Source organism: Miniopterus natalensis, chromosome 19, assembly GCF_054644295.1.
Source record: "Miniopterus natalensis isolate mMinNat1 chromosome 19, mMinNat1.hap1, whole genome shotgun sequence".
Lineage (NCBI taxonomy): Eukaryota > Metazoa > Chordata > Mammalia > Chiroptera > Miniopteridae > Miniopterus > Miniopterus natalensis.
In genome coordinates, this window is record NC_142099.1 from 29394251 (window position 1) to 29422005 (window position 27755).

The 27755-nt window shown below is 35.1% G+C and overlaps 1 protein-coding gene and 1 long non-coding RNA gene across 2 annotated transcripts in view; one reads left to right on the top strand and one right to left on the bottom strand.

Annotated features, from left to right (window-relative positions):
• The window catches only part of LOC148090935 (uncharacterized), a 33601-nt gene extending 13885 nt beyond the window's left edge, over positions 1–19716 (top strand). Inside the window, exons 2-3 of the long non-coding RNA XR_015716127.1 lie at positions 13885–14041; positions 19675–19716. This is a non-coding gene — a long non-coding RNA (uncharacterized LOC148090935). The remainder of the gene's footprint in view (positions 1–13884; positions 14042–19674) is intronic.
• On the bottom strand, positions 736–27738 carry LOC107543711 (membrane cofactor protein-like). The gene is made up of 9 exons (XM_087828085.1): positions 26866–27738; positions 26412–26511; positions 17541–17626; positions 15466–15663; positions 7970–8152; positions 5578–5622; positions 2310–2360; positions 1770–1805; positions 736–1267 (listed from the first exon to the last, which is right to left on the bottom strand). The coding sequence occupies exons 1-9, from the start codon at positions 27017–27019 to the stop codon at positions 1203–1205; spliced, it is 918 nt and encodes a 305-aa protein (XP_087684211.1). The 5' UTR covers positions 27020–27738; the 3' UTR covers positions 736–1202.
• Positions 27739–27755: the final 17 nt, after the last annotated feature.

A 27755-nucleotide genomic window follows, 5' to 3' on the forward strand; every position in this document is an offset into this window, starting at 1 on the left:
GATGGATTACAGGATAGTTACTCTCTTGAGGGCGGTTATTTCAAAGGCGTGTTAACCTTGATGCCCTAAAACAATGGGCAGGGCTTGCTTAAGGCAAAGATAAAACTTTTACTAAAAAAGTTGTGTGTGGGTGTGACTACTCACCATGACCTGCCCAGTTAGGAATTTATGACCACACCACCCTGTGAGGTTACATTTCATAGAACCCACTTTTGTCCACACTCCACAAATCTTTTGGACTCATACAAATATTCAACTGATAGTATTTCCTATTCACACTTGTGTATATGTAATTTAAAATATACTACTGATTGAAATATAAATATGCATATGATGTTTTCCATAAGTTTAAGATTTAGGATGCAAATGAAAACATTCTGGGTATTTTAAAAAGATAGCCAATAGAAAAAAATGTTTGACCTTTTTATAAGTGAAAAAATGTACATTTATTACATAGCCAAAACCAGACAATTAATATAAAAAGAAATCATTGTAAAAGCTGACATAAGTGGGGCCGTTTTAGAGTGGAGTCAGAGCAGCTGTTCTAGAGGAACGCCTTGCATGTTTTGCTCTTTGACCTTTGAGTGCATATATGTTTTCCAGGGTTATATCCTCTTGTTGTATCAATCCCTTTAGTATTATGTAGTGACCTTTACTGTCTCTTGTTATGGCGTTCCTTTTAAGTCTGTTTTATCAGAGATGAGTACTGCTACTCGGCTTTTCTTTAATTTTGCATGGAAAAAAATTTTCTTTCCTGTCATTCTCAGCTTACATAGCTTCTTACAACTTCTTGTAATGAAGACAAGTGGAAGCTTTCATCCTAAAAATTCCAGTGAATATACCTTAAAGTCTCCACAGTGAACTGTTTTAAATTTAATCCTGGCCACTAGCTCACTTTAGAAAACAGGGTATACCTAGAGTTAGGAAGGCTCAATCATGGTCCCTAGTTTGCTGTAGACCTTAAACCTAAAAACCTCACATAATTTTTTCTTACAATTATAATAGCTAAAGCAACTCGGCACAGATTACTTTTGTTGCAATGATAGTAAAAGCAGCTGAAACTAATTTTAGTAAAGAAATATAATTCAGGTGGCACACTAATGTAGCACATTTTTAAAAAAGATGGTATGCAATACAAACAAAAGTGGCACAAGAGTATGTCTAGAGTGAGAAAGACCAATAAATACCAAGAAACATTTAATTTACCCTTTCTTCCCTCCATGAAGACATTTGTATACACAGGTGCACGTTACTGCAATGCCAACAACTAAAAAAACCAGAAAACAAATGACATGTAACTCTGAAAAATAATTTCCAAGATTCAAAATCTAGCAGAAGAAATTACTGTTGGTAACATTTCAGTGGTCAGAAATACTATTTTATTTAAGTACATGTACATTCATATTCCATCTGGACTCTTCACTATCTAAGTACAATTCCCTGGAATCGCTTAAAGAGTCCACAGTTAGAAGAGTCCTTGTTTAGTTTAGAAAATTACCTGAAGTACCGCTTGGATGAAAAGTCCTACGACTAATTATCTTGGGGAAAAAAGTATTATTTAGGGATTGTTACTAAGTGGACATATAGAATATAAATGAATATACTATCACCAACAAAAGGTGTATAGCATATGAAAGGCCAGTTTTTCTACACTGGTTTACTTAATTTCAAGCTATAAACACTACGGAAACTGAAAAGTCATTAGAAAAGAATTCCTTTCTTCACAGTAATATTTTGATTTAAGTGGCGTTCAAGTTTGAGATACTTACATATAATAATAATAATCAGAGCAATGGTTCCTGGTTCTGAGAAAAAAAATGAAAGCAGTTTTAAAGATATTGAGCATGTATGGGTCCCAGAGAGCAGCTGCATTTTACTTTTGATCAGATCATCTAAAAACCACAGCAAAAAAGTATCAATCTAGACTTAGCGTGACTGTTAGTACATCCAAGTCCCGTTGATCAAAGAACACTTCACACAGATTCCGGCTATAGGCTGTGCCTTGTGAAACTCTTAATAGAAACATCACTTGTCATTGTTTTGTGCTGCAGTTACCACACCAGGTTACTTAGTAAAGGTTAATAGGACACTTAGAATTCACTAGATTAGAGAAAATTACTCACACCTGTCTACACATACTATTGCATTTGCTACGGTATCTGCAATACTAAAATAACTATAAATGTCAAGTATTACTAATAATTTGTGACACCTTGTCTTTTCCCTAATTACAAATAATTGGAACATAATGTATTCATGTGGAACTCTAAGGTCTCATGATAAAGAATTATGAATAACTAAACAAATACCTAATTCCACAATGTCATCAAGTGAGGTTATTTGACGAAGTTTAGAATACCCTAGGAAAAAAATGGAAATAAGTAAAAAAAAAGAACGAAAGACTAAATAAAGCTTAAAGATCTGTAACTTCATTGATTTTTATTTTTTGCATTTGTATATAACTGCTTATAATTTCATTTCCTTATAAATTATGTTAGTTTTTTTCATTAAAGATAGAATAAAAAAATATTCAACATTTATATTGAATGGAAACATAATTCTTCTTCCTGTGTACCGATATTTCCAGTTACAATATTGTGTGGAACAGCAAGCAAATTAATCATTACTGTATTCTCAAAATTAGCCTTGAGTTCAATATGATTCTACCTTAAATTTAAAAAGAAAAGTGATTAAAAATTACTTAGAAATGATCTGTAACAAAAAACTCTTTAAAATAACAAAGGCCTTTTTGGGGGTTTTTTAAAGAAGCATACTTAACATGATAGTCAATGGTGAAATACTGAAAGTTTTTTCCATGAGATCCAGAACAAGACAGAATGCCCACATTTGCCTCTTCTTTCAACATAATATTGGAAGTGTGGGTCAGAGTAATTAGGTAAAATATAAAATAAAAAGCATCAAAATTGGCATGAAAAAATAAAATGGTCTCGACAGATGACATTGCCTTTTATGTAGAAGAACTAAAAATCACACACCCACTTCCCAACCTGATAGAACTAAGAGATGAATTTGGCAAAATTGTAGGCTATAAAATCAACATGTAAAAATCAGTAGCATTTACACACACCAAAATAAACAATCTCAAAAGGAAATTAAGTAAACAATTCTATTTATAATATCAAAATGAATAAAATACTTTGGAATAACCAAGGAGGTAAAAAATTCCTACAACAAGACAACAAAATAATGTGGAAAAAAATTAAAGACATCAGTAAATAACAAGACATCCTTGTTCATGGATTAGAAGACCTAATGTTGTTAAGGTGTAAATACTGCAAAAACAAACCTACAGTTGAAGTGCAACCCCTATCAAAATCGTGAGTGTGCTTTTCCCAGGAATTAAAACTCCATCCTGAAATTTATACGGAATCTTAAGGCACTCGGAATAGTCAAGGCAATCTTGAAAAAGAAGAGTGAAGTTGAGAGGACTCATGCTTCCTGATTTCAAAACTGATTACAAAGCTGCAATAATCAAAACAATGGCACTGACCTAAACAATACAGACCAATGGAATAACAGAGGGCCTAGCATACATGGTCAAGGGACTGCCCACAATGCGTTTCTAAGAACATTCTGTGGGGAAAGGGTAGTCTTTTCAACAAATGGTTTTTGGAAAACTGGAAATCCACAAGCAAAAGAATGAAGCTGGATGCTCACCTTACACCATATACAAAATTTAATTCAAAAGGGACTAAAAAACTAAATATAAGAGCTAAATCTATTGAACTCTTAGAAGAAAACAAAGGACAAGCTTCATGATGTTGGATCTGGCAATGATTTTTTGGATGTGACACCAAAAGCACAGGCAAAAAAGAAAAAATAGATAAATTGGACTTCATCAAAATTAAAAACTTTTGTGAATCAAGGAGCACTATCAATAGAGTGAAAAGGCAACACACAGAATGGATGGAAACATCTGCAAATCATACACTTGATAAGGGATTAATATACAAAACATATTAACGAACTCCTAAGTATCAACAACAAAAATCCCGAGCCAATTAAAAAATGAGCAAAGGTCTTGAATGACATTTCTCCACAGAAGATATACAAATAGCAAATAAGCGCAGGAAAAGATGCTCTGCATCACTAATCAGGGGAAGGCAGATATACCACTTACCATATTTTACCTGCCAGGCATTAGGAGGGCGGTTATCAAAGAACAGAAAATAACAAATGTTGGCAGAGAGGTAGCGAAATTAGAACGTTTTTGCGTTGCTGGTGGGAATGTAAAATGGTGCAGCTGCTCTGGAAGACTAGAACACCTATGAATTTAGAACACCTATGAACTGAATGCTTGATTAAACAGTTGGAGAGAAGACAATGAATTCCATAGGTGGTGCTACTTAGCCACTGAAGGGGGGCGGGTGGAGTGGAGAAGAGCCCAATCTGATCCCATATTCCATAATGAATTTCAGATATACCAAGGATTTAAATGCAAAGAATGCAATCAGAACACATGGTGGAAATGTTTACATAACTTGAAGACTTAAAGCTTTTATAAGAAAGACACACACTAAGAGCCATCAGGGAAAACACTGATATACTCAACTACCTATTAATGTAAGACTTCTGCACATGTAACTGACCACTGATAGGAGAATAATAAAATAAAATATGGTATATAGTAAAGCTGTCATTAAAAAGAATGTAAATAAATCTAAATACAACACCAATCTAAGACAGTAAGTGTAAAATGTGAGAGTTTTAGAAAAATATGAACATCACGATTCTATTTCTGGTTAAGAAAAATGAAAAGTGCCAAAGTATGTATAACTACACAGATAAGGATACTGATGTATCCTGACACATAAGAAATAGGACACCTGAATTACTAACAGCGATTAACTCAGACAATGGACCAGAGAAAAAGGGGAAAAACTAATTTTTTACTCTGTATACTTTTGTAATGTTTGAAAATTTACAAAAATACATTTGTATACTACTCATAACAAAAGATATAAAGAAACATCTATGTCCAATAGCATACTATAAAAATCTTAAGAGAAAATGAACTAGTAAAATTAAGGCAAAACAAAAAACAACCACCCTGGAAAAGATGTTCACTATATATTAAAAGGTCTTTACTTTATAATGAGTTCCCACATTCACCAAAATAACATTTTAGAAACCCAACAGAAAACTGAGCAAAGGATATGAGTACATAAATGTACACAAAAAAGGTTCAGCCTCATTAGTGATTAAAGAAATGCAAATTAAAAGACATGACTTTTCACCCATCAGCCTACAAAGTTCTTAACTATTTATATAGTTAAAGAGTTCATGAACTGTACTACCAAGCTAAAGAGTTCATAAACAAACTGTACTACCAAGCTAAATAGAGGCATACTCATCCACAGAGAGCAGGGGGACAGCCCCGTTTGCTGGGGGTAGGGGAGGGGGTTGTAGGGATTGAGCTTTTGGAAAAAAAAAGAAAGAACTCATGCATATGGACAACAGTGTGGTGATGGAAGGGGAAGGGGAGTGGGTAGAGGTGGAAGGGGGCATAGAGGGGATAAAAGGTAATGGAGGGAAAACACTAAAAAGTTACTGAACCTAGATATCCTGAAAATGGAGACTTGGTTGAAGCAGACGTGAAACCTGGGAAAATAAATTTTATTCCATTCATCAGTCTTATCAATAAAATTATACATTTAACTTAATTTCTTATTTTTTAGAAAGATTAATTATTCCTCAAAATTAAATATATGCATACTTTCCAAACTTTGCATTTCTACTTCTGGGAACATGACCTAAATGTGTATTTACACAGGTGCATATATTGTGTATATACATATAAGAATGTTCACTACAATTTTATACTTTATAATGAAAACCCTAGAAGTTAGCTAAAAACATATCATAAAAATAATGTGTTCAGCATAAACATATGTGTTTAAAATGTAGCATTATTCAGGTAGTATCATACCAAATAATTTATATCATTTTCTTTTCTGCTTAATATTTCATGAACATTTTTTTCATAGCACAATCACATCTACTTTATCACCATTACATGCTGCTATTGGTCCTTTGTGTCTAGTTTTTCTCTAACTAGTGATAAAAATTGATTAATGATTCCATGAGGAATTATGAATTTTATAAAAGATCCTTGCCATTTTCCCTATTCATAAGCTTTTTCTCACAATCAATTCTCTTCTTCTTTCAAACATTAAATTGTATCAGTGTTTTATAAACCCTTTATGAACTCTCATGGTCAACTCTTTCAAAAGGGCATATGGATACACACAGTATCCCACAGTGCAAATACCCACTAGGACCATGTGAGTAAACACAGATGGGTCAATGAGTATAAACGTCACATGCAATCTTATGTGTCAGTCCACCAAAAATCATCTCTTCTCACCCCCACCCCAAACCTCACAGCACTCAACTAAGGTACTCAAGGAGGCTACCAGGTACCAGGTACACAGGGATTATAAAAAGGTGTTCTAATTACCATGTTACATGCACAGCTCCCCTCAATCCTTTAAAGTCTTAGGACAACAGAATATATACAAGCAAGTTAGAAGCCAGCGACTGAGATTGGATTTCAACACCCTCATTAAACAATAGGACGTGAAAGCCCAAGGACAGGATGCTCCATGAGTGAGCAGAACCAAACTAGGGCCCAAGTGAGGTGAGCCCACGCTCCTGATCTTCCCACTATTCCTCTTGCCTCTTGATTCTGCTGAAACCAAAGAGAAGCCAGAGCCAGCAGCACTGAAATGAGGAAGGCAGTTCCCTCCACCACATGGCAATGATCTCTCAAGTCTTCAGCAGAGCGGTTGAGGAGTCCAGGCCACAAGTCCTCCACTGCATTTCTATAAGTAATGACTTCTCCTGCCTTTCTTCAGTTGGTATGAAATTTAGTTTCTGTTGCCAAATAGAAATGCCCAGTAAAGAGAAAAATATAATTGTATGAGGTGAAGTGGGTGGGGGAGGTGGTAGCAGAAACACCAGTCTTCTGGAGACAGCAGAAATCTCCCAGTTCAAATTGTACTATGTAAGAAGAACTAAACTTGCAGTCTGGGAAATGAAGCATCGTCCTGGACCAGGAAGGTACCTTTAAATGTGTCAACAGATCACTTATAAAGTGAATTAAAAGAGCAAAGTTGGTGACACAAAAAACATACCTATTAGAAAGCACACACCACAGACCTCCCCCTTCACTGACATCAACTGCAGTGATGGTGTCAGTCACAGAGGAGCTTCCGTTAAGAGGCTACTATGCGCCAGGCACTGTGCTAAGTGGTCTAAGTGCAACCAATTGAAGCTGCTTACCCAGGAAGGAAGGCATTAAAGCACTTAAGTGTAAGTAAACACATTTGAAGCTTAAGTAACTTGCCCAAGTTTACATCCCTGTTTACATTTGCAGACTAGAGCAAATAAGTTTAGAATCAGTAACAACTAAAATGGCTATAAATATGTTCTCCCTCCTTTTATTATTAAAAGTGATGAATGAGTGTAAATAACATGAATTTAAAAGATTTTCGTAAAATATAAGTAGGATGTCACTAAATTTGAATGATTTAAAATAAGAGGTTTTGACATTGAAAGACATAATAACGTAGGATCAATCACTTGGAAACTATCACTTTCTTTTCATTTATATAAATTATGACTTTCATTCTTATTTAGGTAAAAATTCCCATGATTCATTCAATTTATCCTGAAAAAATGGCTGCTAACCATTTTTATACATAAAAGTACCGAACAAGAGAAATTTATATACCTATGTAATGTACATAACATGCTAAGAACCCTATGAACACAAACAAAATCACAACAGCAAAATTCTGTATGAACTTTACGTCGTACGTCTGTCATGGACAGGAATAGAAGACGGTTAATTACTAAAACTGCTTCTTTTCAATTATTCTGTATGATTGATATTTAATGTCAAAGAACTAAAACCTTAAAAAACAGAATATGATACAATATGTACCTTTAATACACGCTGGCATCTCAGGCTCCCAAGTACTGTTTCCACCACAGAACACTGGGTTACTGCTGTTAAGGTAGAAACCCTCCAGGCATTCAAATAAAAACTCCTCTTTGTAGAAAAAAGTTCCTTTCATTTCTGATACTGGTTTCCCATGTTTTAGTTCTGGCGGCCTACATCGGACCACTAAGAATAGAGAAATTCCAGAATTGATAGAAAGTTGCTTTAGCATAGTACCAGAAAAAATAGTGAAAAGTAGCAATTTCCAGTGGAAAGAGACAAGGAATGAAAGACAAGATGTTAATTTTTTGAAAAAGACTTTTTTTTTGCATTTTCATCCCAGGAAAACAAATTTAGGGAAATCTAATAACTTTTTTCCCACCTAGAACACTCATTATAGTTTATTGGTTTCATACGTATTTTTCTACTGCCAATTTTGAGAAAAGTCTACCAGATACAAATTCTGGGTATGTTCCAGTGCAAGTTTTGATACCCTTTAGCTCTAGAGATTTTTAAAAATTTCATGCTGACACTGATTACAATGTCTTGTCCTTTCAGAAAGGCAGGAAAGACTCTTGTGGGAAGGAAATAGTTGAGGTGAAATTTAAATGCTGCAAAGAAGCTAGGCATGCAAAGATGTGCAAAGAAAAAGTTCTCAGATAGCAACAATATGTATGAACTGTATTGTTCAAGAAATAGAAAGGCCAATGAAGTTAGGGCCATGTTTTCCAAACATTTTAAACTGCAACCCAGAGATTAAAAGAAACAAACAAACAAAAAACACATGCACAAAATTTAGGTTGTAAACCATTATATAAGCACAGTGCTGAGATAAAGTTAAAAAGTAATACTCAGACTTCATACTAGTGTACTCTGGTATTTCCTATTCTACTCTGCTTCTCAAGATATAAAATGCTGGTCATGACCTTTTAGGTTGATTTGCAGAATGCAGTAATGTGTTTGGAAGAATTTGGAAAAAAGAAAAAAAAAAAACATTGGGCTGGGCAAAAAGTACAAGGGAACATTTGGTGAGGTTAAATCCGAGTACTACATAAGGACCCATAACTTGCAGACTTTTAAATCAGCAGTGTGCTCTTTCTCACCTATGGATCTGAATTTCCATCAGATATCTTTTCCCTTCAGCCTGATGTACCTCCTTTACCAATTCTTGCACTGAAGGTCGGGCAATGACAATTCTCTTAGAATTTTTTTTCTGAAATGTTTTTATTTCACCTTCAGTTTTAAAGATTTCTCCTTTACAGATATTTTTAGGTTGTTTTATTTTCCTTTCAGCATATTATCAAATATTGTCTTCTACTAGCCAGTTTCTTAAGAGAAACCAGCTGTCATTCTTACTTAGAGGGGTGGGGTAAATGAAGTATTTCTCTTCTCAGTGGTTGGTTTTCCTTTTACATTTTTAAAAAAATACTTTTTATTTTTAAATATATCTTTATTGATTTCAGAGAGAGGAGGGGGGCGGGGGAGAGAGAGATAGAACCATCCATGATGAGAGAGTCATTGATCAGCTGCCTCCTGCATGCCCCCGACTGGGGACTAAGCCCGCAACCCGGGCATGTGCCCTGACCGGGAATCGAACCCTGATCACCTGGATCCTAGGTCGATGCTCAACCGCTGAGCCATGCCCGGCCAGGCTCCTTTTACATTTTGTTTTCAATAGTTTTGCCATGATGTGTTTAGTTTAGTGTGTATTTTATAAATTTTTAAAAATGTATTTATCTTGCTAGGTTTACTAAATTTCCTGGACTGGTGGCATTGCTGTTTTAGATAAAATTTCAATATTTTTGGTCTGTATTTATTCAAGTAATTTTCTACATTATTCTCTCCTTTCTTTCTGAAACTCCAGTTAAATGTAAGTTTAACTGCTTGCTACTCTCGCACAGTTCTGTAAGTTTCTCTCTTTACAATCTTTTCAAATCATGTTAGATTTGCATTGTCACGACTTCAGGTTCACCCATTTTTTTCACTGTTGTGCCAATCTGCTGTTAACTTAACCTAATGATTTGCTTTTATATTAGGCTTACTGGCTATAATTCCCATCCAGTGAAATTCATCCTTTTAATTGCATAGCTGTATTAGTTTTTTTAAAAAAATATGTTCTTATTGATTTTAGAGAGAGAGGGAAGAAGAGGGGAAGAGAGAGAGACATTGATGTGAGAAACATTGATTGGCTGCCTCCTGCATGGCCCCTACTGGGGATGGAGCCTGCAACCCAGGCATTTGCCCTGACCAGGAATCAAATCAGCGACCTATTGATGCATGAGATGATGCTCAATCAACTGAGCCACATCAGCCAGGGCACACATGTATTAGTTTTAACAAATGCTAATAATCATGTAATTACCACCATAATAAAAACCTATAAAGGTTCCATTATCTCCCAATACTTCCTCATGCCACAGTATGATCAACATCTAGTCCCTGCACCAATTAGCTGACCAAGGCTCTGGTGGTGGTGTTTTTTTCTTAAAAGTTTTTATTGATTTCAGAGATTGGAAGGGAGAGGGAGAGATAGAAACATCAATTATGAGAGAGTCATTGACTGGCTGCCTCCTGCACTACCCGGTACTGCGGATTGAGCCCGCAACCTGGGCACGTGCTCTGACTGGGAACCAAACCGTGATCTCCTGGATCATAGGTCGATGCTCAACCGTTGAGCCATGCTGGCTGGGCCAAGCCTCTGTTTTAATCTCTATTGTGTTACTTTTCCAGAATCACGAATGGGATCATATCCTTCTGAGTATGGCTTATTTCTCTAAGCAAAATACATTTGAGTTTCATTCCTGGGGTTGCATGATTCAGATTTATTGCTGTGTATTTATACGATTGTATGGATGTACCACAGTTGTTCATCCATTTACCAGTTGAAGAACATATTGGTGGTTTCCAGTGTGGGATGATTACAACTAAGGTGGCTATGAATATTCTCATACAGGCTTTTATGTGAACATGTTTTCATTTTACTTGGATTTCCAAGTTGTATGGTAAGTGTATTTAAAACTTCACAAGAAAATGTAGAACTGGGTTCCAAAGTGGTCATACCACTTACTTAGCAGCAATGTATAATAGTTTTCATTGCTCCATATCCTTGCCAGTACAGGTTATTTCTAGACTTTTGTATTTTATGTCAGACTTTGTAAAAATTTGTTTTTATTGACTTGAAGAGAGGAAAGGAGAGGGAATGAGAGACATCAATGAGAGCAATTTCAATGGGCCACCTCATGCACACACTCTACTGGGGATCAACACTGCAACCCTAGCATGTGCCCTGACTGGGAATCACACCATCAACCTTTCAGTGCATGCCCAACTAACTGAACCACACTGGTCAGGGCTATGTCAGACATTTTAAAAGGTGTTTAGTGGCACCTATTTGTGGTTTTTTTAAATTACATGTTTGTAATTATTAATAATACTGAGTGAATTTTCATTTTTACTTACTTTTTAGTCATCCGTATATTATGTTTGGTGAAATAGGTATATTCAAATCTTTTGCCTATTTAAAATTTGGATTGTTCTCTTATTGTTGAGCTTTCAGAGTTCTTTATATATTGCAGAAAGAAGTTCATTACTAGATGTGAGCTTTGCAAATATTCTCTCCCTATTTATTGCTTTGTTGTCATTCTCTTAACAGTCCTCAGCAGATAAGAGGTTTTGAGTTTGGAACACCCAGTATATTAAAATTTCTGAAAGAATCATGAGTTATAGGTTGTATTTAAGAAATCTTTGGCAAATATTTCCTAAGTTTTCTTGTAAAATTATTTAGTTTTAGGTTTTACATATAAATCTATGACCTATTTTGAGTAAATGTTTGCACATAGTGGTAACATAGGTTCTGTTTTTTTTTCTTTTCCAATATGGAAGTCCAATTGTGCCTGTACCATTTTTAAAAAGATTATTTTTCCAAAGAATTGTTTATGTATCTGAGATAAAAATCAACTGGACAGCCTGGCTGGGCGTGGCACAGCAGTTGAGCATCGACCTGGGATCCAGGCGATCGGGCTACGATTCCCGGTCAGGGCACATGCCCGGGTTGTGGGCTCGATCAATGACTCTCTCATCATTGATGTTTCTCTCTCTCTCTCTCTCCCCCTCTCCTTTCCTCTCTCTGAAATCAATAAAGATATATTTAAAAAAAAGAAAAAAAAAAGAAAATCAACTGGATATATTTGCAAGGGTCAAATTCTGGATTCACTATTTTATTCCATTGCTCTATATAGCTCTCCTTTTACAAATACCACATTGTCTTGATTTTATGCCTTATGGCATGCTTTATATAAACTATTGACATCAGCTAGAGTGCATCTTTCAATTACATTCAAAATTCTTTTGACTGTTCCAGTTCTTATTACATATAAATTTTAGGATCTGTTTATCAATTTACAAAAAGTTTTGCTGGGCTTTTTATTGGGATTGTGCTGAATTTATAGATCAAACACAGAGAATTCATGTCTTTATTATACAAAGTCTTCCAATCAATGACCAATGTATATCTCTTCATATATTAAAGCCTGTCTTAATTTCCTTTATTAGTGCTTGGTAGTTTTTAGCATTCAGATCTTGTCACATATATTGATAGATTTATATAAAAGTATTCTGTGTATTGGAAGTGTTGTAAACAGCAATTTTAAAATTTCAATTTCTAGTGGTTTACTCTTAGTGTATAGACATACAATTAATTTCTGCAAGTTGATCTTGTATTTTGCAGCGTTGCTAAACCTAAAGTCTTTGGAAGTTTTTACATAGACAATAATGTCATAAGTGAAGAGGCTATTTTATTGCTTCCTTTCAAATTGGTATTCCTATTTTCTTTGTTGCCTTGTTGTAGGACCTCCAGTACAGTGCTGAATAGAGTGGTGAGAGTGAGTATACTTCCCTGGTTCCCACCCTGGGAGAAAATAAATTAGTCTTTTACCATTAAGAATAATGTAAGCATGAGATTTCTTTAAATGCCTTTTACTAGGTTGAAATATTTAGTTTTCTTCTATTCCTAGTTTGCTCAGAAGTCCTATCATGAAAAGATGATGAGTTCTGTCAGTTGCTTTTCTGGGGCATCTAATAAGATGATCATATGCTGTTTTCTTCTTTACAGTCTCTTGATATTGTAAATTACACGGATTCATTTTTGAATTTGGATCAACCTTGCATTTATGGAATAAATCCTAATTGGTTATGATGTATTATTAGTGTTATATATGGCAGGATTTGATTTGTGGATATTTTGTTTAGATGTTTTGGTTCTATATTCACTAAGAATACTGTTTAATTTTCTTGCAATGTTTTTGTCTGGTTTTGGTATCACACTAATGTCCTTATGAAATAAGTTGAGAAGTATTCCCTTCTCTTATATTTCGTGAAGAGTTTGTGTAGAGGTGCTAATGTTTATTTCTAAAATGTTTGGTAGAATTCCCCAGGTAGGCCATCTGGGTCTACAGTTCTCATTGAGCGAAGGTTTTAACTGTTTCTATACAGGCTATCTATATCTTTGAGTAGTTTTGGAATTTTGTGTCTTAAAAATTTTTTTTGATTGTAAGACCACCTTGTTGGGCTACTACCATTCTACTAGCAAAAAAACTGAGCCTTAGAGAGATAAATTTAGTCAAGGTAACCCAACTAAGTGGCAGAGCAGGGTTTGGAAATTACAGTCTTTTTTCCCCCAATATGCTCCCATGGTTAAAAGTGTTTTACTGAAAAATTTGGGTGAAGATTCAAGGCCCATCTCATTGCCCTCAGTTTTTTCTCTTTACCCATCCCTCCACTCTCCTCCCCTTTGGCAACCATTAGCTTGTTCTCTGTATCTATAGTTGGTTTCTGTTTGGTTTGTTAATTTGTGTTGTTGTTTGACATTCTGCATATAAGTAAAATCATATATCTTTCTTTTTCTTTCTGATTTCACTTAGCATACTACCTGCTAGGTCCATACATGTCACGAACGGAGAGCTTTCATTCCTGTTTCTTGCTAAGTCAGGCTCCCTGTGTGTGCCACGTTCTCCTTACCCACTCACCTATCAGTGGGCACCAGAAATTTGTTTCTTTCAAGGAATTTGTCAATTTCAGGTAAGTGGTGCAATTTATAGCCATAAAGTTTTTCATGTAATATTCTCTTATTCCTTATGTCTACAGGATACTCAGTGTCGTCTTTTTCATTCTTGATACTGGTAATACTGTCTTTTTACTTGTCATTCTAGCAACAGGTTTATCTACTTTATAATTCTTCACCAAGAAGCACGTGTTAGTTTCATTGCTTTTTCTCTATTATTATCTTTTCAATTTCACTGATTTTTAGCTTTATTACCCCATCTCCTTGTTTTGAGTTTACCCTTCTTTCTTAGTTTCTTAAGGTGAAAGTTCCAGATTATTGATTTATTTTTTCTACTGTACTTTATGCTCTAAAATTTTCTCTAAGCAGTATTTTTGCTGTATCATACAAATTTTGATATTTTGATATGTTATGTTTTCATTTTTATTGAATTCAGAACACTTTCTATTTTTTGTGAGTTCTTTGACTCAAGGTTTAGTTAGACTTTTTCCATGGTTGTCAAATACCAGTCATATAGCACTTGACAGCGAGGATACGTTCTGAGAATTGTGTCATTAGGCGATTGCATCACCGTGTAGACATCATAGAGAGTACTTACAAAATCCTAGATGGGATAGCCTACTATTGTAATATGACTGACAGCGCAGTAGGTTTGTTTACACCAGCATCACCACAAACACATGAATACTACACTGTGCTGGGACAGGATTTCCTAGGTGACAGCAATTTCTCAGCTCCATTATAATCTTATAGGACCACCATCATATATACAGTCCATCACTGACTGAAACGCCTATGAGGTACATGGCTGAATTTGGAGATTTAAAAAATTATCTGTTTTAATTTCTAAATTTATTCCAATATGATCAGATACTGTACTCTGGTTTCAATAATTTTAAATTTTAAAAAATTATCTTATTGCCCAGAATATGGTCTATCCTAGAGAATGTTCCGTATACACTTGTAAAGAGTAAATATTTTGTTGTAATTCAGTGGTCCCTTTCTTCCAAAAGTCAAATCCTCTTCACTATCTCCTGGGTTTTGGTTACTCTCTAGTGCCTTAAACACTGTTTTTAAAATATGTATGTAGAGTTTATCATTGTTATAGGTAAGAGAGCTAGTCTTTTACAATTGACTCCACCATTAACTATTGCTATATCTCTCAGATGATTTAATATAAAAAAAACTTTCTTGTGTGTTGAGTTTTACATTGTTTCAAGCAAAAAAATCCTAATGTATGCATGTACACAGTAGTTCTCATTGTATAAACTGGAATGCCAAGAACATGTTGGGGGGAGTGGCTTCTACAACTAGAACTGTTAAAAGTTAATTTAACAGGAGGAGGAGGCACATAGGTCTGTTTACTTATATGTAGAACTATCTACAAAGTGTTTCCAGTGTATTTACAAATGCATAAGAAAATAAATGGAAATATCATTACCTTTACATTCAGGAGGGTCGCTACTCCATTTGCCAGGCCCAGAACAAGTTAGCCTGTTCTCTCCAACAAGTGAATATGCCTGTGGTCCATGTGAAGGATTACAACTATAAGTTACTCCTTCATTAAATTCAAATACACCCCTCCAGCTATTTGTGAATTTTCCATTTTTTATTTTTCCAGGAGCTTTACACAAAATCTCTTAAAAAGAGAAAAAAAAGGGAAATGAGATGAAAAAGGGAAGATGAAAGAGCAAGACAACATTTAGTAAAATCCTATGAACTGTCTTCAATAATTTCGTTAACATATGATTTCTACACTGTAGTTGTGAATCCAGTGTCCATTCAGAATGTTTCTTTGAGAACGTGTGTTACCCCAAAGTCAAACCATGTAGAAATGAACTTTCAAAAGAAAACTGATTTTCTTAAATCCCGACATGAAATACCTACATTTTTCTATAAGGCTAAGTTTTGTTCTAATCATCATAAGACAGTTGCTGAAAATCTAAGGAGAAAATATGCATGTGATTAAAGATAAAATTCACTGCTAGTTGAAAAACGCTTTATAATTTGTAAATATATCCATTTGCTAAGTCATTGGTTCAAAATTGTACTAAGATATTGTCTTTTTTCACTTTCAACCTTACAAGTGTACAGTGAAATTTTCCAGAAGCTACAATTTGTGTTATTTCATAACAGACTCAATCTAGTATCTTCCCTTAAGCCAGATTTTGAAGAGATTTATAAAAATGTAAAACAATGTTACTATTCTAATTGTTTTGGAAATTTTAAAATTATTTTATAAAAAATACATTGCATATTTTAACATGCATCTTTACTGTTTTTAAAATATAAATTATTATTTTAGAAACTTCTGTTTTCATTCCAATATAATGAATATCAGTAGACATCACCCCACGTAAAGTAGAGTTCTTTGAGATCTTTATTAATTTAAAAACATAAGGGTGGTGCCCTATCCGGTATCGCTCAGTGGTCAGAGTGTGGGCCCACAGACTGCAGGGTCGCAAGTTTGATTCCAGCCAAGGGCACGCACCTCGGTTGCAGGCTTAATCTCCGGTCGCATGAGTGCGGGAGGCAACAAATCAATGTGTCTCTCTCACACTGTCTCTCTCCCTCTCTCCCCCTTCCACTGTCTCTGAAAAAGCAATGGAAAAAAACAAAGGCCAAAACAACAGTGTTGGCAAGTATGTGGAGAAAAGGAGCCTCTTTGCACTGTTGGTAAGACTAAATTGCTGCAGCCACTATGGAAAAGAGTTGCAAGGTTCTTCAAAATATTAAAAAGAAATGTACCATATGACCCAGCAATTCTACTTCACTTGTGGATATTTATCAGAAGAAAACAAAAACACTAATTCAAAAAAATATATGCACTCCTAGGTTCATTGCAACATTATTTATAATAGCCAAGGTATGGACACAACCTAGATGTCCATCAATTGATGAATGGATAAAAAAGATGTGAGATATATATCTATATGTATTTATGTATACATTTATAATATAAATATACATCCATATACAATGAAATATTACTCAGCCATAAAGAAGACTGAAATCTTGTCATTTGTAACAACACTGATGGACCTATGCTAAGTGAAATAAGTCAGACAGAGAAAGCAAACACCATATGATTTCACTTATATGTGGAATTTAAAATAAGAATGCAAACAAAACAAAACAGAAATAAACTCATAAATACAGAGAACAGATCGTTGTGGAGTAAAGGGGGCTGGGAAGATGAATAGATAAGGAGAAGGGGAGTAAGAGGTACAGACTTCCAGTTATAAAATCAGTCAGGTCACTTGATATAATGTACAGCACAGGGAATATATTAAATAACAATGTAATAAATTTGTATGATAACAAATGGTTATTAGACTCATCATAGTGATTACATTGTAAAGCACATAAATGTTGAATAACTATGTTGTACACCTGAAACTAATATAATATTGTATGTCAACTATACTTTAATTTCAAAAAAATCTGCTAAGTGGGCCCCAAGGCCAAAAATACTGGTAATTGCTGGTCTAAATTCTAAAGTGAAAATTTACTTACTTTCACATTTTGGGATATCATGGCTCCAATGCACCTTGTCTCCAGAAAGTTTACAAGTTAGAATTGGTTCACCTATTAAGTAATAACTAAATAAAAAAAAAGTTACTGTTTTCTTTACCAGTTAATTAGGTGTACATAATAACGAAGAAAATTTCATGTTTTCTGCACTTCAGTCAGTTGAGGGGAAATTTTCTTAAATGGCATAATATAATGAAAGTGTTAACCAAATATGGAATTTAATGAAACAGTTTCTGCATTTGAACACACATTGGCCATGAGCAAGGATATCTTAATAAACCTGTCATGGCTGTCAGTCTGGCCTCTTTGCTATCTCTGCCATAACATACAGATTAATTTCCATGCCTCTGCTCCTTCCACTCTGCTCAGTCATACAACAACCAAGTACAGAGATCAGGCCCTAGAGCTTGCCTGACTGGATTCAAGTCCCAGCTCCACCGCTGACTTGTTACTTGAGGTTGGCCAAATCCTTAATGTTTCTCTTTAAGGAGATAATAGTATGGATCTCATGGGGTTGTTTTCAGTATTAGCTGAGTTAGTATCTGGCACACAGGGAGTGCCAGGTAAGTTTTAGCTGTTATTAATACTGGCATACCTCAGAGATATCACGGGTTTGGTTCCAGACCACGACAATCAAGTGAGTATCACAAGAACTCGAATTATACCACTTTCTAGTTGGTCAGTGCATATCAAGCTATATTTATACTATACTGTAGTCTATTGAGTGTGCAATAGCATTATGCCTAAAGAAACAATGTATATATCTTAATTAAAAATGCTTTATTGCTAAAAAATGCTAATCATCATTTGAGCCTTCAGCCGAGTTGTAACTTTTTTGCTGGAGGAGGGTTATGCTTTGATGTTGATGAAAATGCAATATAGGTGTAGAGCAATAAAGCAAAGCACAATAAACCAAGGCATGCATCATGTATTCTTTAAATCAGAATATGTTTCTAGGAATAGTTCAGACATACTGCTTGTTGAAACCTTCTCCAATTATTTAATTTCACAGTACTCTCTCCTGGATTCTCACTGCAATAATCATGGTACTTCTCCTTTACTATTTTGCCTTGACATTTCTCTGTATATAGTGTGTTTCTCCATAAGGCTACAATTTCTGTGAGAAAAATCTGTGTCTTAAATGTTTGGCACCCCTCAAAATGCTTTAGCAGTCCCTGTGTGCTAACTATTAAATGGATGTTCCATTATTTTTACTTGATTAAGTTAAAAAAGTTAGTGAAACGGCTTGTATATAGTTTCAGTTGGCTTTTCCAAGAAGACTCACTCATTTTCTCCATATTTTAGTGTTTTAAGAGAGAATTCTGAGAAGATGGCAGAGTAGGAAGCACTAGGACTCTGTCTCCCCAACCAGACAACAATTTCAATGGCAGAATCTGCTTAATGTAACTATTTTTGAACTCTGCAGTCTACTGAAGGCTTGCAACTGCCAGGGGAATACTCCAACAAATAAATGTAATTTCAGTAAATTTTAGCTCTTAAGAGCAGCTACCCCCCTCAAAAATACTCTATCCAGCAAAACTGTCTTCAAAAGTGAAGGGGGAATTAAGATAGTTGTAGGTAAACAAAAGCTGAAGGAGTCTGTGGCCACTACAACATCTCTGCAAGAAATTCTCAAGGGTGATCTCCAAGGTTAAAGAAAAGGACAGTAGAAAATAACTGTGACACACATGGAGAAATAAACATCTTATTAAAGGTAAATATATGGGCTATTATAAAAGTCTGTATTATTGCAACAATGGTTTGTAACTGTAAATTTTGTTTTCTTCACAATTTAAGAGATAATACATTTAAAGAAAAAAATATTAGTGTGAAAACTAGTAGTACTGTAACTTTGTTTTTTAATGACAAATATTATTTTTTATATAACTTAAGAGAAAATGAATTTAAAAGAACTATTAATTTATACTTTGGGACACACAATATATAAAGATGTATTTTTGTGACAGTAACAACCAAATAGAGTGGGTTTGAAGCTAGAAAGGATTTAAGCTTTTGTTTTTTAAGCTGGTATAAATTCTAATTTAGATTGATATAACTTTAGGATTTTATTTTATTTTATTATTATTATTATTTAATATATCTTTATTGATTTCAGAGAGAGGAAAGAAGAGGGAAAGAGAGAGACAGAAACATCAATGATGAAAGAGTGATTGATCAGCTGCCTCCTGCACGTCCCCAGCAGGGGATCCAGCCTGCAACAGGGCATGTGCCCCGACTGGGAATCGAACCTGGATGGCCTCGATCATAGGTCGACGCTCAGCCGCTGAGCCACGCCCGGCCGGGCTAACTTTAGGATTTTAAATGTAATCCCCATGGTAACCACAAAGGAAATAGCCATAGAATATACACAAAAGGAAAACAGAAAGGAATTTAAACATTCCATTACAAAAAGACAACTAACCAAAAAGAAAGACTGTAATACAGGAAATGAACCACTAAAACTATCAGGCATATAGGAAGCAAATATCACAAAGACAGAAGTCTCTCCTTGTCACTAATTAGTTTATATTTAAATGACAAATGCTCTAAATAAAAGAGGTTGGCAGATGGACAAAAACACATGATCCTGTTAGTATGCTGTCTATAAGAGACTCCCTTGGGATCCAAAGACAAGATCAGGTTGAAAGTAAATTGATGGAAAAAGATATTCCATGCAAACAGTATCCCAAATAGATCAGGGGTGTCTATATTAAAATCAGATAAAACAAACTTAAAATAAAAAAGTTTACAAGAGACAAAGGACCTTAAATACTAATAAAAGGTACATATAACAAGCAGATGGAACAATTATAAACATTTTTGAACATCTAATGACAGATCATCAAAATATATGAAGCAAACAGCATTGGAGGAAGAAATGCACATTTCTTCATAACAGCCATTTCTACAATAATAGTTAGAGACTTCAATACTTCACTCACTCTAAAGGATAGAACAACTAGACAGAAAATATATAAGGAATTAGAGGACTCCAACAACACATTTCTGTGAGCCCTCCTTCAACTCTGAGAATTGTTTTGTGTTTTTTTAAATAGGGTGAACTTTGTTGTCAAGGATAAAGTCATTATGATTACTACATTTGTAAAGCTTACAATAAGCTTTTTATTACATATAGCAAGGGTTATGCAATTTGACTTTCCTTTAATTTCAATTTCTCTCTATTAAGTACATATGTTTTCCATCTCCATAAAAAGCCCAAGAGTTGATTTGCTACAAATACAAACTGTTACACAGAAAGCAAAAGAAAATCAACATTATGGGAATGCTTAAGAAGTGAAGAAAAACATGAAGGGTGGAGGCAGAGTAGGTGGAACTTTCTTGCACCTCCTCCCAGGGCCAGACTGGAAATAAAACTATATTGGGGAACATTCACCCAGAATTACTAGTTGAGGACTGGCTGAAGAGGACACTTAACAAGGAAGGGTAGAAACCACCTAAATACTGGGGTCTTTTGTATGTTTTGGTTTTGTTTCTTTCTTTGTTTTGTTTTGTTCTGTCAGTACCCAAACAACAGCTCATGGTCAGTGCTGAGCCTCACAGTCAGCCAGCAGAGAGGGACAACAACAATTATCCCACCCATGAATGGGACAACAACAGTCAAGACACAACTGCAACAGGAGAGCCCAAATACCCACACACAAGACATTCCTAGAGCATCCAGCTCAGGAGATCTAAGAGACTACACCACTGGGACCCCCAGAAAACTTACTGCATAAGGTGACCCCACAAAGACTGGGAGGCATAGCTGTTTAATATAATATTTAGAAACAAATACAATGGAACAGCAAAAATGGGGAGATAAAGGAACCACCCCCAAATGAAAGAAAAGGAGGAAACGCCGGAAAAAGAGCTAAACAAAATGGAGGCAAGCAATTTATCAGATATAGAGTTTAAAGTAATGGTTATAAAGATGCTCAAGGAATTTAGTGAGAATTACAAGAAACTTAGTAGGAACTACAACAGCATGTAAAAGGAAATAGAAACAATGAGTAACAGTCAGAAATGAAGAATACCATATCTAACATAAAGAATACACTGGAAAGAATCAAAAGTAGATTGAATGAAGCAGAGGACTGAATCAGTGATTTGGAAGATAAGGCAGAAAAAAACACTCAATTGGAGCAGCAAAAAGGAAAATGAATTCAAACGCAGGAGAATAGTTTAAGGAAGTTTTGGAACAACATGAAACATAACAACATCTGCATTATAGGAGTAAGAGAAGGAGAAGAAAGTGAGCAAGCAACAGAGAACATGTTTAAAGAAATAATAACAGAAAATATCCTTCACCTGGTGAAGGAAAAAGTCACACAAGTTCAGGAAGCACAGAGAGTTCTAATCAAGATAAAACCAGAGACCCATTCTAAGACACATCTTAATTAAACTGACAACCATTAAAGACAACAAAAGAGTCTTAAAGACAGCAAGAAAGACAGAATGTTACCTACAAAGGAGTTCCCATTAGACTGTCAGCTGGTTTCTCAACAAAAACACTTTAGACCAGAAGGGATTGGCATGAAGTATGCAAAGTGATGAAAAGCAAAGATCTGAAACCAAGACTACTCTATCCAGCAAGGCTCTCATTCAAAATTGATGTTGAAATATAGAGCTTCCAGACATAAAAAGGCTAAAGGAGTACATCACCACCAAACCAGCATTGCAAGAACTGTTAAAGGGACTGTTTTAAGAAGAAATTGAGAGAATGAGGACCAGAGGTAAAGAAAGAAAAATGGCAACAAATAAGTATCTATTAATAATAACCTTAAATGTAAATGGATGAAATGCTCCAATCAAAAGACATAGGGTAGCTAAATGAATAAGAAAACATGACTCATATATGCTATCTACAAGAGACCCACCTCAGAACAAAAGATGCAAACAGAGTGAAAGTAAAGAATGGAAAAATATATTCCGTGCAAATGGAAATGGAAAAAAAAGCTGGGGTAGCAATACTCATATCTAAAATAGACTTCAAAATAAAGACCATAATAAGAGATAAAGAAGATAACTATATAATAACAAAGAGATTGACCCAACAATAAAATATAACTATTGTAAACATACATGCACCCAACATAGGAGCGCCTAAATATATTTAAAAATTCTTGGAAGACTTTAAGGGACAGATTGATAGCAATACAGTCATAGTAGGGAACTTTAACATCCCATTGACATCACTGGATAGATTTTCCAGACAAAAAATCAACAAGGAAACAGTGGCCTTAAATAACACACTAGATCAGACGGATTTAATTGATATTTACAGAACATTTAACCCCAAAGCTGCGGAATATACATTCTTCTCAAGTGAAGATGGGTCATTCTCAAAGACAGACCACATATTAGGACACAAAACAAGTGTCTACAAGTTCAAGAAGATTAAAATCATATCAAGCATCTTTTGGGATCACAATGGCATGAAATTAGAAACCAACTATAGTAAAAAAAAAAAAAAAATCAAAAACATTCAAACAGATGGAGGCTAAATAGCATGTTATTAAACAATGAAAGGATTACCAATGAGACCAAGGAAGAAATCAAAAACTTCCTGAAAACAAGTGAAAACAAACACACAACAACCCAAAATCTATGGGACACAGTGAAAGCAGTCCTGAGGGGGAAGTTCATAGCATTACAGGCCTACCTCAAGAAATAAGAAAAAACTAAAATAAACAATCTAACCCTACAACTAAAAGAATTCGAAAGAGAACAATAAGGAAAGCCCACAGTAAGCAGAAGGAAGGAAATAATAAAGATCAGAGTGGAAATAAATGACATGGAAACTAAAAAAATATATAAGAGATCAATGAAACCAAGAGCTAGCTCTCTAAAAAGATAAAAAAGACTGATGAACCTTTGGCCAGACTTATCAAGAAAAAGAGAGAGGACCCAAATAAATAAAATCAGAAATAAAAGAGGCTAAGTAACAACTAACATCACAGAAAAACAAGGGATCATAAGAAAATACTTTGAACAACTATATATCAACATGCTGGCTACCTGGGCGAAATGGACAAATTCCTAGAAACATATAATCTTCCAAAACTCAATCAGGAAGAATCAGAAAACCTGAATAGGCTGATAACAACTAATGAAATTGAAGCAGTAATAAAAAAAAACAAAAAAACTCCCAGCAAACAAAAGTCCTGGAATGAGTAGCTTCACAGGCAAGTTTTACCAAACATTTAAAGAATTAACACCCAGCCTCCAACTATTCCAAAAAATTCAAGATGAGGGAAGAGTTCCAAGCTCTTTTTATGAGGCCAGCATTATCCTAACTCAAAAACCAGATAAAGACACTATAAAAAAAGAAAACTAAAAGCCAGTATCCCCGATGAACATAGATGCTAAAATCCTCAAAAATATATTAGCAAATAGGTTCTAGCAATACAGTAAAAAGATCATACCCCATGACCAAGTGGGGTTTATTCTGGGGATGCAAGGTTTGTTCAATATTCACAAATCAATAAACGTGATACATCACATAAACCAAATGAAGGATAAAAAAACACATGATCATGTAAATAGATGCAGAAAAAGCACTTGACAAAATCCAGCGCCTGTTTATGATAAAAACTCTCAGCAAAGTGGGATAGAGGGATCATACCTCAACATAATAAAGGCCACATATGACAAACCTACAGCCAACATCATACACAATGGGCAAAAACTAAAAGCGCTTCCCTGAAATAGGGAACAAGACAGGCATGTGTCTGCTTTCACCACTCTTATTCAACATAGTATTAGAAGTCCTAGCCACAGTGATCAGACAAGAATAAAAGACATTCAAATTGGAAAGGAGGAAGTAAAACTGTCATGATATTGTACACAGAAAACCCTAAAGACTCACTCAAAAAAACTGCTAGAGTTAATAAATGAATTCGGCAAAGTAACAGGATACAAAATTAACATCCAGAAATCGATGACATTTTTATACACCAATAACAAACTCTCAGAAAGAGAAACTGAAAAAACAATCCCATTTACCAATGCAATGAAAAAAATAAGATTCCTGGGAATAAACTTCACCAAGGAGGTAAAAGACCTGTACTCAGAGAACTACAGGACACTGAAAAAGGAAATAGAGGAAGATACAAACAAGTGGAAGCATACTCAGTGTTCATGGATTGGAAGAATTAACATCTTTAACATGTCCATACTACCAAAAGCAATCTACAGATTCAATGTAATCCCTATTAAGATACCAATGGCATATTTCACAGATCTAGAACAAATATTCCAAAAATTTATATAGAACCAGAAAAGATCCAGAATACCCACAGCCATCTTGAGAAAGAAGAACGAGGTTGGAAGGATCACAATACTGCATATTGAACTACACTACAAAGTCTCGTAATCAAAGCAGCCTGGTACTGGCACAAGAACAGGCATGTAGACCAATGGAATAGAACAGAGACCCCAGAAATTGACCTATGCCAATATGATCAATTAATATTTGAAAAAGGAGCTAAGAGCATACAATGGTGAAAAGATAGTCTCTTCAATAAATGGTGTTGGGAAAATTGGACAGGTACATGCAAAAAAATGAAACTAGACCACCAATTTACACCATACACAAGAATAAACTCAAAATAGAGAAAACTCATAAATGTAAGTCACGAAACCTTAAAAATCCTAGAAGAAAACACAGGCAGTAAGATCTCAGACATCTCATGTAGCAGTATTTTTATTGATACATCTCCTAGGGTAAGGGAAACAAATGAAAAAAATAAACAAATGGGACTATATCAAACTAAAAACCTTCTGCACAGCAAAAGAAACCATCAGCAAAATGAAAAGAGAACCTACTGTATGGGAGAACATATTCACCAATGATATATCTAATAAGAGGTTAATTTCCAAAAATAACAAAGAACACATACAACTCAACACCAGGAAGACAATCCAATTTAAAAATGGGCAAAGGAATTGAATAGGCATGTCTCCAAAGAGGACATACAGATGGCAAATAGGCATATGAAAAACATCACTAATCATCAGAGAGATGCAAATTAAAACTACAATGAGGTATCATCTCACAACTGCCAGAATGGCTCCCATCAATAAATCAACAAACAACAAGTGCTGGTGAGGATGTGGAGAAACAGGAAGGCTAGTCCACTGCTGGTGGGAATGCAGACTGGTCCAGCCACAGTGGAAAACAGTATGAAGGTTACTCAGACAATTAAAAATGGAACTGCTGTTTGACCCAGTGATCCCACTTCTGGGAATATATCCTAAGAATCTCAAAACACCCATCAGAAAGAACATATGCACCCCTATGTTCATAGCAGCGTTATTTACAATAGCTAAGATCTGGAAACAGCCCAAGTGCCCATCAGTAGATGAGTGGATAAAAAAGCTGTGGGGCATTTACACAGTGGAATACTATGTGTCTGTAAAAAAGAATGAGCTATTACCCTTTTTCACAACATGGATGGACTTGGAGATTATTATCCCAAGCAAAATAAGCCAGTTAGAAAAAGACAAATATCGCATGATCTCACTTATATGTGAAATATAAAAAACAAAATAAACTGACCAATAAAATAGGTCCAGAGGCATAGATGCATGGAACAGAATAGCAGATTTCATTGGGGAGAGGGATGGAGGGGACAGGCAGAGATTAGCCAAAGATCATATATACATATATGCAAAATCCATGGACATAGACAATAGTGTGTCTATGGAAGGCCTCTGGGTAGGGTGGGGGGTGGGTGGAGGGATGAGAAAACGGGGGACATCGGTAATACAACAATAAAAGAAAATAAAAGGAGAAGAATAACAATATGGAATCAGTAACATTTACCTTATTTTCTCTAAGGAGCAACTTACCCATAATCACAATAAAAATGAGCTTCTTTACCAAATTCAAAGCCAATTTGTGGGTCATACACTGCACCATTTTGTACATTTACAGTTGGACATACTTTTTCTAAAAGGAAATTTTCAAATTCATTTTTTAATACAAATTTCAAAACAGATTTAAATAAAAATCAAAATTCTACACTGCTCTTTTCAATGCATGCAATATTATTTTCTTGAGTTAACTATTATAAGGGAAAACATAAAATTCACATTTACCCAGGCAACCAACTGCCTACAAAAAAATTCCCAGGAGGTTTGTCGAAGCCTAAAAATCTGTGCCACTATCTAAAACCTAGTTTCACATGAGAAAATCATCATTGCCATAGTGGAAAATGAACCCAAAACTGTGTTTAAAAAAAATGCACCAACAAAATGCCAGAGCAAGCACTCACATACAAAAAGAAAGGTTTTGTTTACTTACTGTGACATGCTTTATTAACAGGGAGCCATGTGCTATTTTGCTGACAAAAGGAATCGAGGGCATGATGGAAGGCATAATAGTATCCTGGTTTACACTCAAAAGATATTTTCTCCCCAGGAAAATATGAAGCTTTAGGGGTACCCTTTAACTTCATAGATTGGTACACTGGTGGTGCACGACAACGCCCTAAAAATTAAAAAATTAGAACATAAAAATAAAATATGTAATCACTTAGACTAGCCAGGGACTGAGGCCTGGCAGCAGGTAGGTGGTATAGAATAGATGGAAAGGTCCTTGGCAGATTTTAAATAACTGTTCCCTGCTCTTACCCAAGTGGCTGTAGTAATGGGCAATGGGTAGCACTTGCTTTAAATAACATTCTATTAGCTTTTGGTTTGTTGGGAAATGAGCTGAATTTTTATTCAACGGTAAATTGAAGAGACAAATATCAATGTTTTAGGTCTTAGAGAGATATATATATATATATAGGTCTGCATCATTCCCCACTTCTTTCTAAATTCATTTCAAAACTCAATTCTCTTCTAAGAAGTCTTTTTTGTCCCTAGTGTCATTTTTATTTCAGTAATTCGTGTTTACGTGTATAATTGAAAATCTAAAAAATGTGTTAAAGCTAGTATGTAAAATAAGGTGACAGGGACACATCAAGTCAAGTCCTAAAGGGCGAAAAGAACGCAGAGGCCTCTCCTCTAAGGCTGAAGGCACGAGGAGAAAGGAGACAGGTCTATCGTGATCCCTGAGGAACCTCTCCTCTCTCACACCCTGGCTTGGTCTCACTTCAGATGGTGAGGCCAGTCCAGAGGGCTCTAAACCAGGAAAATTTTTCTTCTTTCTTATCATATTCTAAATTCTACCGACCCACCAAGAGAATC